A 12,981-nucleotide genomic window follows, 5' to 3' on the forward strand; every position below is an offset into this window, starting at 1 on the left:
ACAGACTCGCTCGCTCCAAGTATATAGCTAGTTTCTACTTCTATCTTCTTATTTAAGCAGCCCCGGCACAAGAACCGCTGCGGTGGTGTATGAGACCCTAGAATTCAACTTAGATCATATTAGTTGATGTACTGGACCCCACGACTCTCCAAAAAGGTAGGATATATACGTAGTAAAAGTAATGTAGAACCACAATACCTTCACCAGAAGGGCTGTGCATACCACGTGGTTAGGGATCCTTCCCCCTTGGTCGGACAAGCTGGTTCTCAGCAAACAGATAGTTAGATTACCGCTTCTACTTATACCACATGGCCAAATATAGAGAGATCCCCTTAAATATCCCCTTCCATTTTACTTCTTGATTTGTATACATGTTCTTCCTCTATCAATTGAGGCTGGGCAATCCCACATGTTGTTGGTAGGTGAAGTGAAGCGGCGGCGTCACATGAGGGCGGCAACGGGCGACGACGCAATAGGAAGAGCACCATCGCTTGGCAGCCGGGGAACTCCCTCTGGCGATCACGGCCGCAGCTCCAACCACCATGGGTAGTTGCGCTCTTCAGCTCCTATGATCTTCTCCCCTGGACATGCCTCTATCTGATCCGCTGACGCTGAAGAGGCGTGACCACCACGGAAGCTCGCCGCTAAGCCATGTTATCTGCCTTCACAGCTCGGCCCCTCGTCGAGCTCAAGCCCCGGGACAAATCGAGGATCGAATCCGTGCTCGCGTACGGGGATCGGCTCCTCGCCGGTCTGAACAACGGCAGTCTACGCATCTATCGTGTCAATGAAGTCTCCCACGATCCAAATGACGCTCCTCCCGACTCCAATAACCACCACGCGGCCGAAGGCGAGAATGGAGGAACACTCCGGAACGGGGACCGGGACCACGGGACTCCCGCGACGGCCAACGCAAAGCCCAAGCAGACCGACCTCCTCCGCGAGCTGGAGAAGTTCTCGCGCTACAAGATCGAGCAGCTCGCCCTGATCAAAGAGGCGAAGCTGCTGGTCTCGCTGTCGGGCGGCTACGTCTCCATCCACGACCTACAGACCTACGAGCTGCAGGAGCAGCTGACGCGAACGAAAGGCGCGACGGCCTTTGCGGTGACCTCGAACATCGTCAGCGACCCCGAGACCGGCGTCCCGTCGATTGTGTCCCGCCTGGCCGTTGCGGTCAAGCGGAAGATTCTCCTCTGGTCATGGCGCGACATGGAGCTGGAGAACGATACGGCGGAAATGAGCCTGGTCAGCGGCATCAAGGCCCTGACGTGGGTTTCTGGGACAAAACTAGTGGTCGGACTCGGCTCGAACTTCGTGATGGTGGATATTGAGAACAGCGCGGTGACGGAGCTGTCCGGACCGGGCAGCATTGGCGGTCTTGGAGGCCCCGAGACGGGTCGACTGACCGGCGTCGGGGTCGCTAGCATGAGCTATATCGGGATTGGAGGAGCGGCACCGAAACCGTTGGCGACTCGGCTCAGCGAGGGACAGGTGCTGTTGGCGAAGGATATTAACACGCAGTTTATCGACCTCGACGGCCGCCCTCTTGGACGAAGACAGATCCCTTGGAGTCATGCTCCGGCGGATATCGGATACACTTACCCTTTCCTGCTCGCGCTGCACGACTCATCAAAGGGTGTGTTGGAGGTGAGGAACCCAGAGACTCTGTCGCTACTCCAGTCGATACCATTGCCGTCGGCGAATATCTTGCATATTCCGCAGCCTACAATAAGCCTGGCGCACGCTGGGAAGGGCTTCCTGGTGGCCAGTGACCGTGTGATCTGGCGGATGGAAGCTCTGAGCTACGACACGCAGATCGACTCCCTTGTGGAAAAGGGATATCTCGATGAAGCGATCAGCTTGGCGGGTATGCTGGAAGATGCCCTTCTTAGGGACAAGCAAGGCCGGCTGCGTGATATCAAGCTCGAAAAGGCACAGGGGCTGTTTAGCCAGCGCAAGTATCAAGATTCCATGGACTTATTCACGGAGGTTTCGGCACCGCCAGAGATGGTTATTCAGCTATACCCGAAGACTATCGCCGGCGACCTCTCATCTATCCACGAGGAAGAAGAATCGGAAGACAGCAGCAGCGATAATCAGTCAAAAGCGCAAGACAGCCACACTCAGTTGGATGGTGCAAACTCGGAGGAGCATGCTGCATCGAAGTACGCCCCTTCTGTCAGGTCTTTTCTGCGAACAAAGACCGACGATATGAGTGATGCGGGTAGCGTTCGCGGGAAGCGCACTGAAGACGGCCATTGTGACAAACCGCTCCATGGCAAAGACCTTATTCAGGCCACCCACGAACTGCAGCGGTATCTCGCGGATGTTCGGCGGAGATTCCAGCGCTTCTTGAACCCTGACGGGTCTCTCAAGGTGATTGACCCGGTGAATAACGCGCCGAACGACGAGTTCACGGACTCGGTCATGAAACTGCTAGATGTCACGAAAGAGGGTGGCGACTATGACTTTGGCGAGAGATTACGGGAGAAGGCAAGACTCGTCGATACGACCCTGTTCCGAGCGTATATGTATGCAAAGCCGTTCCTTGCTGGCTCTCTATTCCGGATCGCCAATTTCTGCGACCCAGATGTGGTGATGGAATGGTTGGAGAAGGCCGGCCGCCACAACGACCTGATTGATTTTCTATACGGGAAGAAACTGCATCGCCAGGCCTTGGAGCTTCTCAGGAGATTTGGCCAGGCCGAGTCAGAGGAAGAGAACGGCTCACAGCTCCGTGGCCCGAAACGGACGGTTGGCTACCTGCAGAGCCTGCCGCCGGATAATATCGATCTGATTCTTGAGTTTGCGGAATGGCCCGTCCGCGAGGATCCAGAACTGGGCATGGAGATCTTCCTAGCGGACACTGAAAACGCGGAGACCCTGCCGAGACAACCCGTTTTGGGCTTCCTGCAGAAGATCGACGCAAACCTGGCCGTTCGCTATCTGGAGCATGTTATCGGGGAGTTGAATGATATGACTCCGGATCTCCACCAGAAGCTGCTCACCCTCTACTTGGAACATCTGAAGAAAGACAAGACCAAGGAATGGGAATTCTCCAGTGACGAAGAACGAGTTGAATGGCGAGAAAAATTCCTTGAGATGCTCAAGTCGAGCTCACAGTATTCGCCGGCAAAGCTGCTTGACCAGCTCGATCGGGATGGTAAGTCGACTCTGGAATGAGAATCGATGGGTTAAATTCTGACTTTGTAGACTCGGAATTTTTCGAGGCCAGAGCCATCGTCTTTAGTAAGATGGGACAGCATCGGCAGGCGCTGGAGATCTACGTTTTCAAGCTGGAGGATTATGCAAAGGCCGAAGAGTGTGTACCACTCCGTCTACTGCTGCAATGGGGCTGACCGTACGCAGGTACTGTAACTACGTTCACAAGACTGAGGATGCGGCCACCATCGAGGCGATGGCATCGCACTGTACAGCGACTTTGAATTACGAGGATAAGCCAACCATCTATTTGACACTGCTATCTCTCTATTTGACGCCACCGCATGGGTATAAACCACAGTATGGGCCGGCGATCGAGGTACTGGCAAAGCACGGTTCCCGTCTGCCTCCCAACTCGGCCCTGGACTTGATCCCCGAATCGCTTCCGGTGAAAGAGCTCGAGTTTTACTTCAAAGGCCGTATGCGGGCGGCCAATTCGATCCTCAACGAGACGCGGATCGTGGCGAACCTGCAGAATGCGGAAAATATCAAAACACGAGCGCAGCTCTTGGTGGGCGAGGGCATCGATAGCCGATCATCGCGATCGCGCCATGTCACCATCACCGAGGAGAGGGTCTGTGGCATTTGTCATAAACGGATCGGAGGCAGTGTGATCAATGTGTTTCCAGAGTAAGTGATCCGTCTCGGCTGTTGCATTGATCGCCGTTACTGACTGATACAGCAATACGGTGGTCCATCTTGGCTGTGCCAGTCGCGTTCCCGCGGGTATATGACTTTGATCTTGCAAATAGAATTTTTGCGTTTTTCATGTTCGGTTTTGTGTTGGTTTGCTTCGCGGCTTGTCGTTCTCGATATCTTCGCTCAGTGGTTCTGGTCGGTGTGTTTTATGGCGGTGACGGTGAGATGGTGCGTGCATCTGCGCTTTGATACCCCAGGATAGCGGTATTGTGCCAGGATCCAATAGTATATATGACTTCATTTATATCATGGGCCATTGTAGAAAGGAGCGACGGGGGCGAGATTATGCGTCTTCCTCGACGACCTCTTCTCCATAGTTCGCCTCCTCTTGGTCTTCCTTTTCGGAGATCTTGCGACCCTGGGCTTCTGCGGCCTTCTTATCCTCCTCCATCCGGGCCGTCAGGAAGACATTGATGTCGTTCTGCATGGTCGAGGCGAGTTTCCGCAGTTCTGACAGATAGGCGACCTTAGCTTTGGCGTTTTCTGGAGAAGCCTCGGACGAAACGGGAGGCGGCGAGACGATCTGGAGCTCGAAGGAGCGGGAAGGGGGATCTTGAGGGGAGGTGTAGACGGCGCGCAGAGAAGTAGACATGGTTTTTGTCGAGATATAGAAGCGGTAGACTGGAGAGGATGATCGCAATCGGTGAGGTCGAAGGGAGAAAAGAGAGTGTGGGTTAAAATGCGGCGGGGCGATCGGAAGGCGGCGTGGGAAAAGGATCGACGATGGGGACGAGTTGATCCCTTCAGTATTAGTTTGCCTACCTGTTTACACCGACCACGGCGACTTCTTCGTCTCCAAGGACCCTCAATTCTCTCCTCCGACACATCACCGTCGACATGGGCCTCCAGTCCACGACATGAACGCCGGATCTGTCTTAAATCAATTCCTCCCCGTTCTCCACTCGCCAGTCCTGCCGTCATCGTCATGTTGCGCTCCCCCGTCTCGCCCGACCATCCCTCTCCCTCTCCAGGTCCTCCTCCTCGCCACTCTTTCGACGACGAATTGGACCGTCCCGGCTCCTCTGGAAGTGATGCCTCGTCTATCGCCTCGGTGACCACCATCTCGGCCATCCCACCACCGCTTCAGATCACCAAAGTTTCGTCGGACCACGGCACAGCCTCACCTCGGCCCCCCCGGTCGACCAGTATCAACAGCACCGCCGCCCCGGTCAGCAACGCCATCCATCCCTCCTCCTCTGCGGCCACCTCTTCTTCTTCCATACGACCCGTTGCCTCCTTCATGCCGCATAATGATCCGTCCAGCAGACGACCGTCGGGTCGAGCGCACCCGGCGGATCTGCCTAAGCACCGCCCTCGACACCACTCGCAAGGGTTCTTTGAACCGTCGTTGCCGACCGCTTCCATGACCGATACGACACTGTCTGCCTCGAGGATCGCTGCCCAGGCGGCTATGCAGCAGCAGTCAACCGCGCAACCTGCCCCGAAGCGGTCGCACACCGTCATTCATAACCCCGACGATGGTTCCAAGTCACGCAGGGGCGGCAGCATCTCGCCTCCTCCCCCTCCGCCCTCCGCCAACCCACCGGTACCACCCCCGCCAGGCTCCGGGGGCGCCTCATCAGGTCAAACATATCAGAACGGAGGGCATGCTCATGTAGCGACCACCGCCGCCAACCTCGTCTTTCCCCGCCAGCCTACGTTGCAGCCTACGGGGACGGAACCACCCGCTGACCGTGAACATAAGCCCAAGAGTGAAAAGTCCAAGATGAAACTATTTTCCAAGCCCAAGCACATCGGCATCAGTCGGGATAAGGATCCCTTCGGGAAGGACCGAGGGTTGCCGTCCCCCAGTAAGATGGGGTTCGCGGGCGCCAGCGGGTTGTCACGCATCGTCAGTGCATCGACCACTAGTTTGGCCGAGACCTTTCCATCCAACAACTCGTCCATGTATAACCTGTCCAATGCGTCGGCGACTACAGTTGTCCCGGCGGATAAGCCGGCACCCAGCGAGAAGGAAAAGGAAAAAGAGAAGGACAAGGCCCACAAGCACCACTTTCTTTCGCGGCAGAAGTTGAAGCTGAAAGATCACGCCGACCACTTTAATCTTCCCCTCTCGTCGGCATCGAGTAACTCGAAGCCGTCGGATCCCAATGCTCCTCAATCGCTCTATTCCTTCACCCCCGCTTCCCCCAATGCAGTTGCGACGACCTTCGGTAAGTCAGTCAGTGGACTGGACCTGCTCCACGGCGGGCGCGCCCTACGGGAGAAGAAAAAAGAAGAGAAGGCATTGGCTGAGTCAGAGCAAATTGATTCTACAGGTACGGCAGGGACTCCGGCTGTCTTTCCAGGGCCCTCGTCCCTAGGGTCGACCGGGGTTCTCGCCGAGGCAGCTCTACGAGAGACCCTCCAAGGGTTCGGCCTCAATAACATGACCCCAGAAGACGCATGGGATTTTCTGAAGGCGAAATTGCTGGTGATTTTTGACGGCGAGGATGTTCGCATTGCCATCGAAGACCTCAACAAGTTGGTGTTGATCCACATCCAGCGCTGCGTGCAAAAACGCACGCCGACGGCCATTGTCGACGACCTGCGGGAGCTGCTGGAGACCGGGTTCATGTCCTTGAATCATACCCTGAATGGAGTACCCGACGAGAAACTTGTGCCCCATCTGGTACAGATCTGGATGCTGGTCTTTGGCACGATCTTGCCGTTTATCCAGGCCGTCTTTCTGCCCCTGGACCTGGAGTTCCGCGGATGCGGGTCGGTGATGAACCTGCGGGAGGCCAACGAGTTCTGGGCGTCGGCGTTGGAAGGGGAGTACCCCGGCTGTGAACTGGAGGTGCGCAATCTGGTTCTCATCGCCTTCCGCGACAAGGTCATCCTGCACCGCTACGACGGGCTGAAGGCGACCTTCTCTCGATTGAGTCTGGACAGCATCAATCTTGGCAACGCGGCGCTGAGCGTGACGACCAAAAGCAGTAGTAACAACGGACGCCCGATGACTGCAGCCTCGCTGGACGGTGGCTTTGGCAGTTACGGCTCGCAGTCCTCCACGCTGCTGACCACGGCGGACAGCTATTCGTCCGACTCGCTGAGCTGCAATCGCAGCCGCGCCGCGTCCAACACATCCTCCAACCCGGACCAGCTCATCTTCCAGTCGTTCTCCTCGCCGTCGCAGCGACCGACCATCCTTCATCGGGCCGCGTCGGCCGCGGATACGTCGCACGTCATCACGGAAACGGTCGGGCGGATGCTCCAGTGTGTCAGCGTCCTGGCCAGCGTGCAGACCGGCGATCGGGCGCAGGAGAAGATTGAAGGACTGAGCAAAGCGCTGAAGCACAATTGGCTGGGCCGGGGACGGACGGGTCGTGACCGACGAGGGTTTGTGGGGGCGAAGATCCGGCCGGCGATGATCTCGCGAGCGGACAGTGATGAGTCTGTGAAACATCTTCCGAACGGGGAGTCAAATTGGAGTATACGTGATGGGCGTCAGGAAATGAGCGTTCTGTAGGCGATGGTTGGTCTGTTTTTTCTGTTTGTCTGGTACAATAGATACCTTGGCGTGTATATGGAGGTTCTTTCGATATCCGGATAGCGGGTCTGATGTTTAGGTGGGTTTTCGGGAATGAATGAGAAATGATTATCTTAGTGATAAGCAGACTGTCAGGAAAATGGAGTTGCTCGAATCAAATGGATTCAATAGCTGTGCTATGGCATTTCTAGGTACATTTGCTGGAAGATATTTTCCTGATACCAGCGCTATGAGCGCGTCTTATCCACGAGTAACGAACCAATTCACGAGGCAGCCAATACAAATCGACCCTCACTCCTCAGTAGAGGCAGCGCCATTCTTCGAGAGCTCCTTGTACTTCTTCTGGAGGGTAGCAGTGGGATACTTGTCGCCGCCGTCAGCCTCAATGGCCTCAGCAAGACGGTGCCACTTTTCCTGCTCGAACCTCTCTTCAATGTCCTTTTTGAACTTGAGAAGACGGGCACCCTATACACCATTAGCCATGGAACCCCACGTCAGAAGCCATCTACTTACATCTTCGTCAGAGACAGAAGTGAAGTTGGCCTTCATAGTTGTGTACCGCATACGGAGGGTCGAGCCGCCAACCTGGGTGCCGGTGTACTCGACATAGGCCTTGGTGATTTCACCCCAGTTGCGATTCTCCTGGTCCCTCATGCGCAGTATCATTCGATCAGTCACGCCGGCAGCTTCGAAGCTGGTGGGGATAGGACCGAGGCTCTTCTTGGAGGGAGAAGCCTTGGTCTTCTTGGGGGAGGATTCAGGCTCGGTGTTCTCGTCGGTGGCGGTGGTGGCAGTAGCCTTCTTGCGGCCGCGCTTCTTGGGAGTTTCGACAGGAGTCTCAGCAGGAGAGACGGGCTCCTTGATGCAGTTAGCTCTGCTCGAGGGATAGGGTGGGGGATTGGGATGTGTAGGTTGGGGCTTACCTGAGCGGCCTCGTCTTTGACGACAGTCGCATCGGTGGTCTCAGGGACGATGAGGTCCATGGTGTCTTCGCTGTTGGGAGTGGACATGGCTGCTATGGCTTCTGCGCTGTTGATCGCAATGAAGCCAGGCATGAAATGGTGGGAGACGTAGGATGTCTTCTCTGATGGAAGATGTGAGGGGTAAGAGGGAGAGTGGAAGCGAGGAAGTGAGGAAAAGAGAGGAGGGGATGGGAGGTTTGTTTAAAAGAAGCAGAGGGTGGAAGAAACACTCGGTCAGTGGTTGGATGTGACCGAGTGAATTGAGAGCTTCTGTTACTCTCGGCCAATGCTTGCTGCTGACCCTGTTGTTGGAAATCTTTCGTTCCAGCTGGTCAGTCACGCCCTTCTGAGACTTTGCCTTGCTCCTGTCACTTCAGGCCATGTGGGAGCTTGTCATTTGAGTGAGATGAATTCCTAGTATAGCCTGGATGTGAAGTCCTCCATTGGACTATACTCCGGAGCTGTCTCCCTTGGTATCAGATTTTGAGATCGCAGAGGCCTAATGTCTGCCCCCTGATATGTTATTAGTTCTCCCTGATGCTTTTCAGATATACCTAGGTATGATCATGATGTTATTGTCTTTTAAGTTGAACTGCATGCACCATCTCATCCGCGTAGACCAAATGCATCTTCTGGTATCAGTCATGGTCCTCGCACACATGTTGTGTGACTCGCTTAAGGTAGGCTCGATAGCTTCTAAAGCATCTGTAGGACTGCATGTATCCAGATGCGGGATTGATCCTATATGAGAGACCTTATTTTGCAGTTACCTCTGTCGCGACTGGCTGTCTCCTGGTCATGGTTCTAGCTTGGCTTTGGCCCACAGCCTTCGCATTGAGGTCTCCTCCGAGCTCCTTGAATATCTGGCCTTACTTTTAGTATATAAGGCTCCAACTAGTGAACTAAGATAAGAGACAATATGAACAAGCAAAGTACTGCGCAGCCAGAGGAAGTAGTACTTACGTAGGTAGTGAAAGGCGGAGGCGGTCAGCAACGTCAGAATGGCAAGAACAACATGTGGCCTCGACTGGCGTCATTCAACCCCACGACAACACGTTGCAACTGTGCTCCCAACTGAGGTGCCTGGCGTGGTGTGGGATCCAGAAATATTTTCTATTCTTCCTCTACATCCTAAATAGCTTACATTCCGTACCGCGTCTGCATCCACGCATCTCGTTGCGCTCGAGCCGCGAGCTTCCTCCAAAATGGTATGTTTTTGTCGCACATCTAATCTTGTCATAACACAACCTGACGGCCGACCTTCCAGAATTCCCTTTTCAACTCCGCCCTGAAGCAGTCCTCGGCAATTCGCCGGGACCTCGACACCTTCTCCCAGTCCCCTGCGACGTCCTCCGCAGCTTTGCAAGGTAGGCCAAACGCATACAAACTCCCTAGCCTATAGAATAAAGACTGACAACTGCGCAGGGCAAATCGCCGCCTCCCTCGCCTCCCTCTCCCGAACCATCGACGACTACTCCGCGTTATCGAAGAAGGAACTGATCCCCGAGAAGCAAGAAAAGGCCTTTGAGCGCGTGAAGAATTTCCGATCAGAGCTCTCCGACTATCGACAGCATTTCGACCAGCTCCGCAAGGAGAGAGAGGAAGCGGTGAGTGCCCTGCACAGCACGCTGGATCAGACACCCGGAATCGCTGACGGGATAATAGCAATCGGTCACGAACCGCAACGAGCTGCTTGGTCGCCGTCCGCATCACACCGCGACCCCAGAGAACCCCTACGCACAACCCTCCCAGGCGGCTGCCGCGTTTGGTCCGTCGTCTTCCCGGCCGGGTCTGAGTTTCGGCGCCTCTCCGGCCGACTACAATCGGGAGACGCATGCATTGCGCGAGCAGACGTTCCTGTCCTCTACGAATACGCAGCTGGATGAGTTCATTGAACGGGGACGGGCCGTCCTGGGGGATCTCGGACAACAGCGCGAGATCCTAAAGGGCACACAGCGCCGACTGTACAGCGTGGCCAACACGCTGGGGGTCAGCGGCGAGACCATCCGCAAGGTGGAGCGACGCGCGAAGCAGGATAAGGTGATCTTTTGGGCCGGGGTGGTGATCTTCTTTCTCTTCTGCTGGGCAGTGCTGCACTTTCTGAGGTAGTCTTCTGTATGGCTGGGTCCTGCCGGGTTCGCTTTTTCCTTCGTGATTCTGGTAGATATGGGTTGGGTGTTTTCAAGCGGAGGCGTTCGGATTGCATTACGATATCATTGTTTCTTGGACATGGAACTCATTCATTCAGGTTCGTCTGTATGCTGTTGCATGTGAGTCCTACTTCGGGAGTACTTGGAAGTACCCTAGGGCCCGGGGTGGGTCTGCCCTGGGGAAAAGTACCGTGATGTACTCCATGACCGAGGTATGCATCGCCAGAAATTGGGCTGTCTAGTATAGAAAATAATAACGTCCAGCACATACCAATGTCTGTAGAATTTGTCTCCTCGCAAAGCAGAACCGCCAACTGTCAAAGCACTGCGTGGACTGGAAGATTAAGGTAACTACGTACTTACTCGTCGTCGTGGGGATCGGAAACGGAGCGATTTAGCCGCAGACCGAAACGAGCGGGTTCCTTCCTTCCCTCACCGGCCGCCTTTTCTCCCGCTTCTTCCCTCTTCCTCCTCTTCTTCTCTTCTCTTTTTCTCCCCATCTCCATCTCCCTCCCCAATTGCTTTATCTTATCCATCTCGGATCAGATCCCTTCCACATCTTTCACCATGTTCGCCGCTCGTCAGTCCTTCAACCTCCTCCAGAAGCGCGCCTTCTCCGCCTCTGCCAGCCAGGTGTGTAACTTTCTCGGCCCATCGGAGCTTTCTGGATTCCAGCAAAAAATAGCCTCCATCCATCCATCCTCCTCCCCGTGCGCCTCGCTGACCGTTGTCCTCTCGTTCGTCTCAGGCCTCTAAGGTCGCCGTCCTCGGTGCTGGTGGTGGCATTGGCCAGCCTCTCTCTCTCCTCCTGAAGCTCAACCCCCGTGTCTCCGAGCTCGCTCTCTACGATATCCGCGGTGGTCCCGGTATGTGGTCACACCGAGCGACCGTCGTCGCGCTGCAATCGAATCCTCCCCTTACTGACTGTTCGCTCCCCCAGGTGTCGCTGCTGATCTCAGCCACATCAACACCAACAGCACTGTCACTGGCTTCGACCCGACCGCCTCCGGCCTTCGCGATGCCCTCAAGGGCTCCGAGATCGTCCTCATCCCTGCCGGTGTTCCTCGCAAGCCCGGCATGACCCGTGACGGTATGCAGCACCACCCGATTTTCTCCCCATACGGCGCTAGCTTCCCTTGCCAGCTAGCATCATCGAAGTTCCGTGCGCTGATCGATCTTCTCACTAGACCTCTTCAACACCAACGCCTCCATCGTCCGTGACCTCGCCAAGGCCGCCGCTGAGGCTTCCCCCGAGGCTAACATCCTCGTCATCTCCAACCCTGTACGTTCAACCAGTAATCATCCATTTACTCCCGGGTCCGCTCTAATCCACCCGTCAGGTCAACTCTACCGTCCCCATCGTCTCGGAGGTCTTCAAGTCCAAGGGTGTCTACAACCCCAAGCGTCTCTTCGGTGTCACCACCCTTGACGTTGTCCGTGCCTCCCGCTTCATCTCCCAGGTCCAGAAGACCGACCCCGCCCAGGAGGCCGTCCCCGTCGTTGGCGGTCACTCCGGTGTGACCATCGTCCCCCTCCTCTCCCAGTCCAACCACCCCAGCATTGCCGGCAAGACCCGCGACGAGCTTGTCAACCGCATCCAGTTCGGTGGTGACGAGGTCGTCAAGGCCAAGGACGGTGCCGGTTCCGCCACCCTTTCCATGGCCATGGCTGGTGCTCGCTTCGCTGAGTCCCTCCTCAAGGCCGCTCAGGGTGAGAAGGGCGTCATCGAGCCCACCTTCGTCGACAGCCCTCTCTACAAGGACCAGGGCGTCGACTTCTTCGCCTCCCGCGTCGAGCTTGGCCCCAACGGTGCCGAGAAGATCCTCCCCGTCGGTGAGATCAACGAGTACGAGCAGAAGCTCCTCGAGGCCTGCCTGGGTGACCTCAAGAAGAACATCCAGAAGGGTATTGACTTCGTCAAGGCCAACCCTTAAATGTAACCAATAAATTCCGGCCGCTGCGGGCCGCCCTTCCTCCTTGTATAACAGTCTATTGTGTATCTTGTGCGTCTGTCATTTGGCCTACGTTACCCGCTTCTTGTATGCTTCCACTCCGCATCGACTTTTATATCCGGAGGAATGCCGCCGCAGTGTTTGGAGCATGAACCCCCCGAAGGAGGGTCTCGATAGATGTCATGTATTTTCCTTGACCCAAAACATTAATACATTGATTCCCCTTATGCTGGTTCCGTATTCACCGTGTGCAAATGTGTAATTCATCAACTACTATCCCGTTCTTGGTCTACTTTCCGTTCACCGACCACTATGTCTTTGGCAAGCATCCAGTCCCTATTTCGTCAGATGTCGTAATTCCTCGTCATTCATCAGCCAATAAACCCCAAACGTATCGTAAGTCGCGGAAACAAAGCCCAGGTCATGCACCACATTTGAAAATACCAAAAACGGCGGCAACAAATGCAAATTCGACGGAAACAAAAGTATAGCAAAACTCGCGG

At 55.4% G+C, this 12,981-nt stretch overlaps 6 protein-coding genes across 6 annotated transcripts; 4 read left to right on the forward strand and 2 right to left on the reverse strand.

The window, feature by feature from the left end:
* Positions 1-651: 651 nt before the first annotated feature.
* ATEG_06353 (putative vacuolar morphogenesis protein AvaB) lies at positions 652-3,956 on the forward strand (the record flags this gene model as incomplete). The annotated part of the gene is made up of 4 exons (XM_001215531.1): positions 652-3,163; positions 3,214-3,322; positions 3,370-3,852; positions 3,905-3,956. The coding sequence occupies 4 exons, from the start codon at positions 652-654 to the stop codon at positions 3,954-3,956; spliced, it is 3,156 nt and encodes a 1,051-aa protein (XP_001215531.1).
* Positions 3,957-4,204: 248 nt separating this feature from the next.
* ATEG_06354 (uncharacterized protein) lies at positions 4,205-4,513 on the reverse strand (the record flags this gene model as incomplete). Its single annotated transcript, XM_001215532.1, has 1 exon — positions 4,205-4,513. One exon carries the CDS (start codon positions 4,511-4,513, stop codon positions 4,205-4,207), a length of 309 nt encoding a protein of 102 aa, XP_001215532.1.
* Positions 4,514-4,846: 333 nt separating this feature from the next.
* ATEG_06355 (uncharacterized protein) lies at positions 4,847-7,393 on the forward strand (the record flags this gene model as incomplete). Its single annotated transcript, XM_001215533.1, has 2 exons — positions 4,847-6,095; positions 6,201-7,393. The coding sequence occupies 2 exons, from the start codon at positions 4,847-4,849 to the stop codon at positions 7,391-7,393; spliced, it is 2,442 nt and encodes an 813-aa protein (XP_001215533.1).
* A 312-nt stretch (positions 7,394-7,705) lies between these two features.
* Positions 7,706-8,424, reverse strand: ATEG_06356 (uncharacterized protein; the record flags this gene model as incomplete). Its single annotated transcript, XM_001215534.1, has 3 exons — positions 7,706-7,879; positions 7,928-8,272; positions 8,338-8,424. The coding sequence occupies 3 exons, from the start codon at positions 8,422-8,424 to the stop codon at positions 7,706-7,708; spliced, it is 606 nt and encodes a 201-aa protein (XP_001215534.1).
* A 1,157-nt stretch (positions 8,425-9,581) lies between these two features.
* ATEG_06357 (golgi SNAP receptor complex member 2 family protein) lies at positions 9,582-10,485 on the forward strand (the record flags this gene model as incomplete). The annotated part of the gene is made up of 4 exons (XM_001215535.1): positions 9,582-9,584; positions 9,644-9,743; positions 9,802-9,983; positions 10,042-10,485. The coding sequence occupies 4 exons, from the start codon at positions 9,582-9,584 to the stop codon at positions 10,483-10,485; spliced, it is 729 nt and encodes a 242-aa protein (XP_001215535.1).
* Positions 10,486-11,093: 608 nt separating this feature from the next.
* ATEG_06358 (malate dehydrogenase) lies at positions 11,094-12,460 on the forward strand (the record flags this gene model as incomplete). Its single annotated transcript, XM_001215536.1, has 5 exons — positions 11,094-11,159; positions 11,275-11,392; positions 11,467-11,616; positions 11,714-11,808; positions 11,867-12,460. 5 exons carry the CDS (start codon positions 11,094-11,096, stop codon positions 12,458-12,460), a joined length of 1,023 nt encoding a protein of 340 aa, XP_001215536.1.
* Between the last annotated feature and the right edge of the window lie 521 nt (positions 12,461-12,981).

Source organism: Aspergillus terreus, genomic scaffold (genome assembly GCF_000149615.1).
Source record: "Aspergillus terreus NIH2624 scaffold_9 genomic scaffold, whole genome shotgun sequence".
Classification (NCBI taxonomy): Eukaryota; Fungi; Ascomycota; class Eurotiomycetes; order Eurotiales; family Aspergillaceae; genus Aspergillus; species Aspergillus terreus.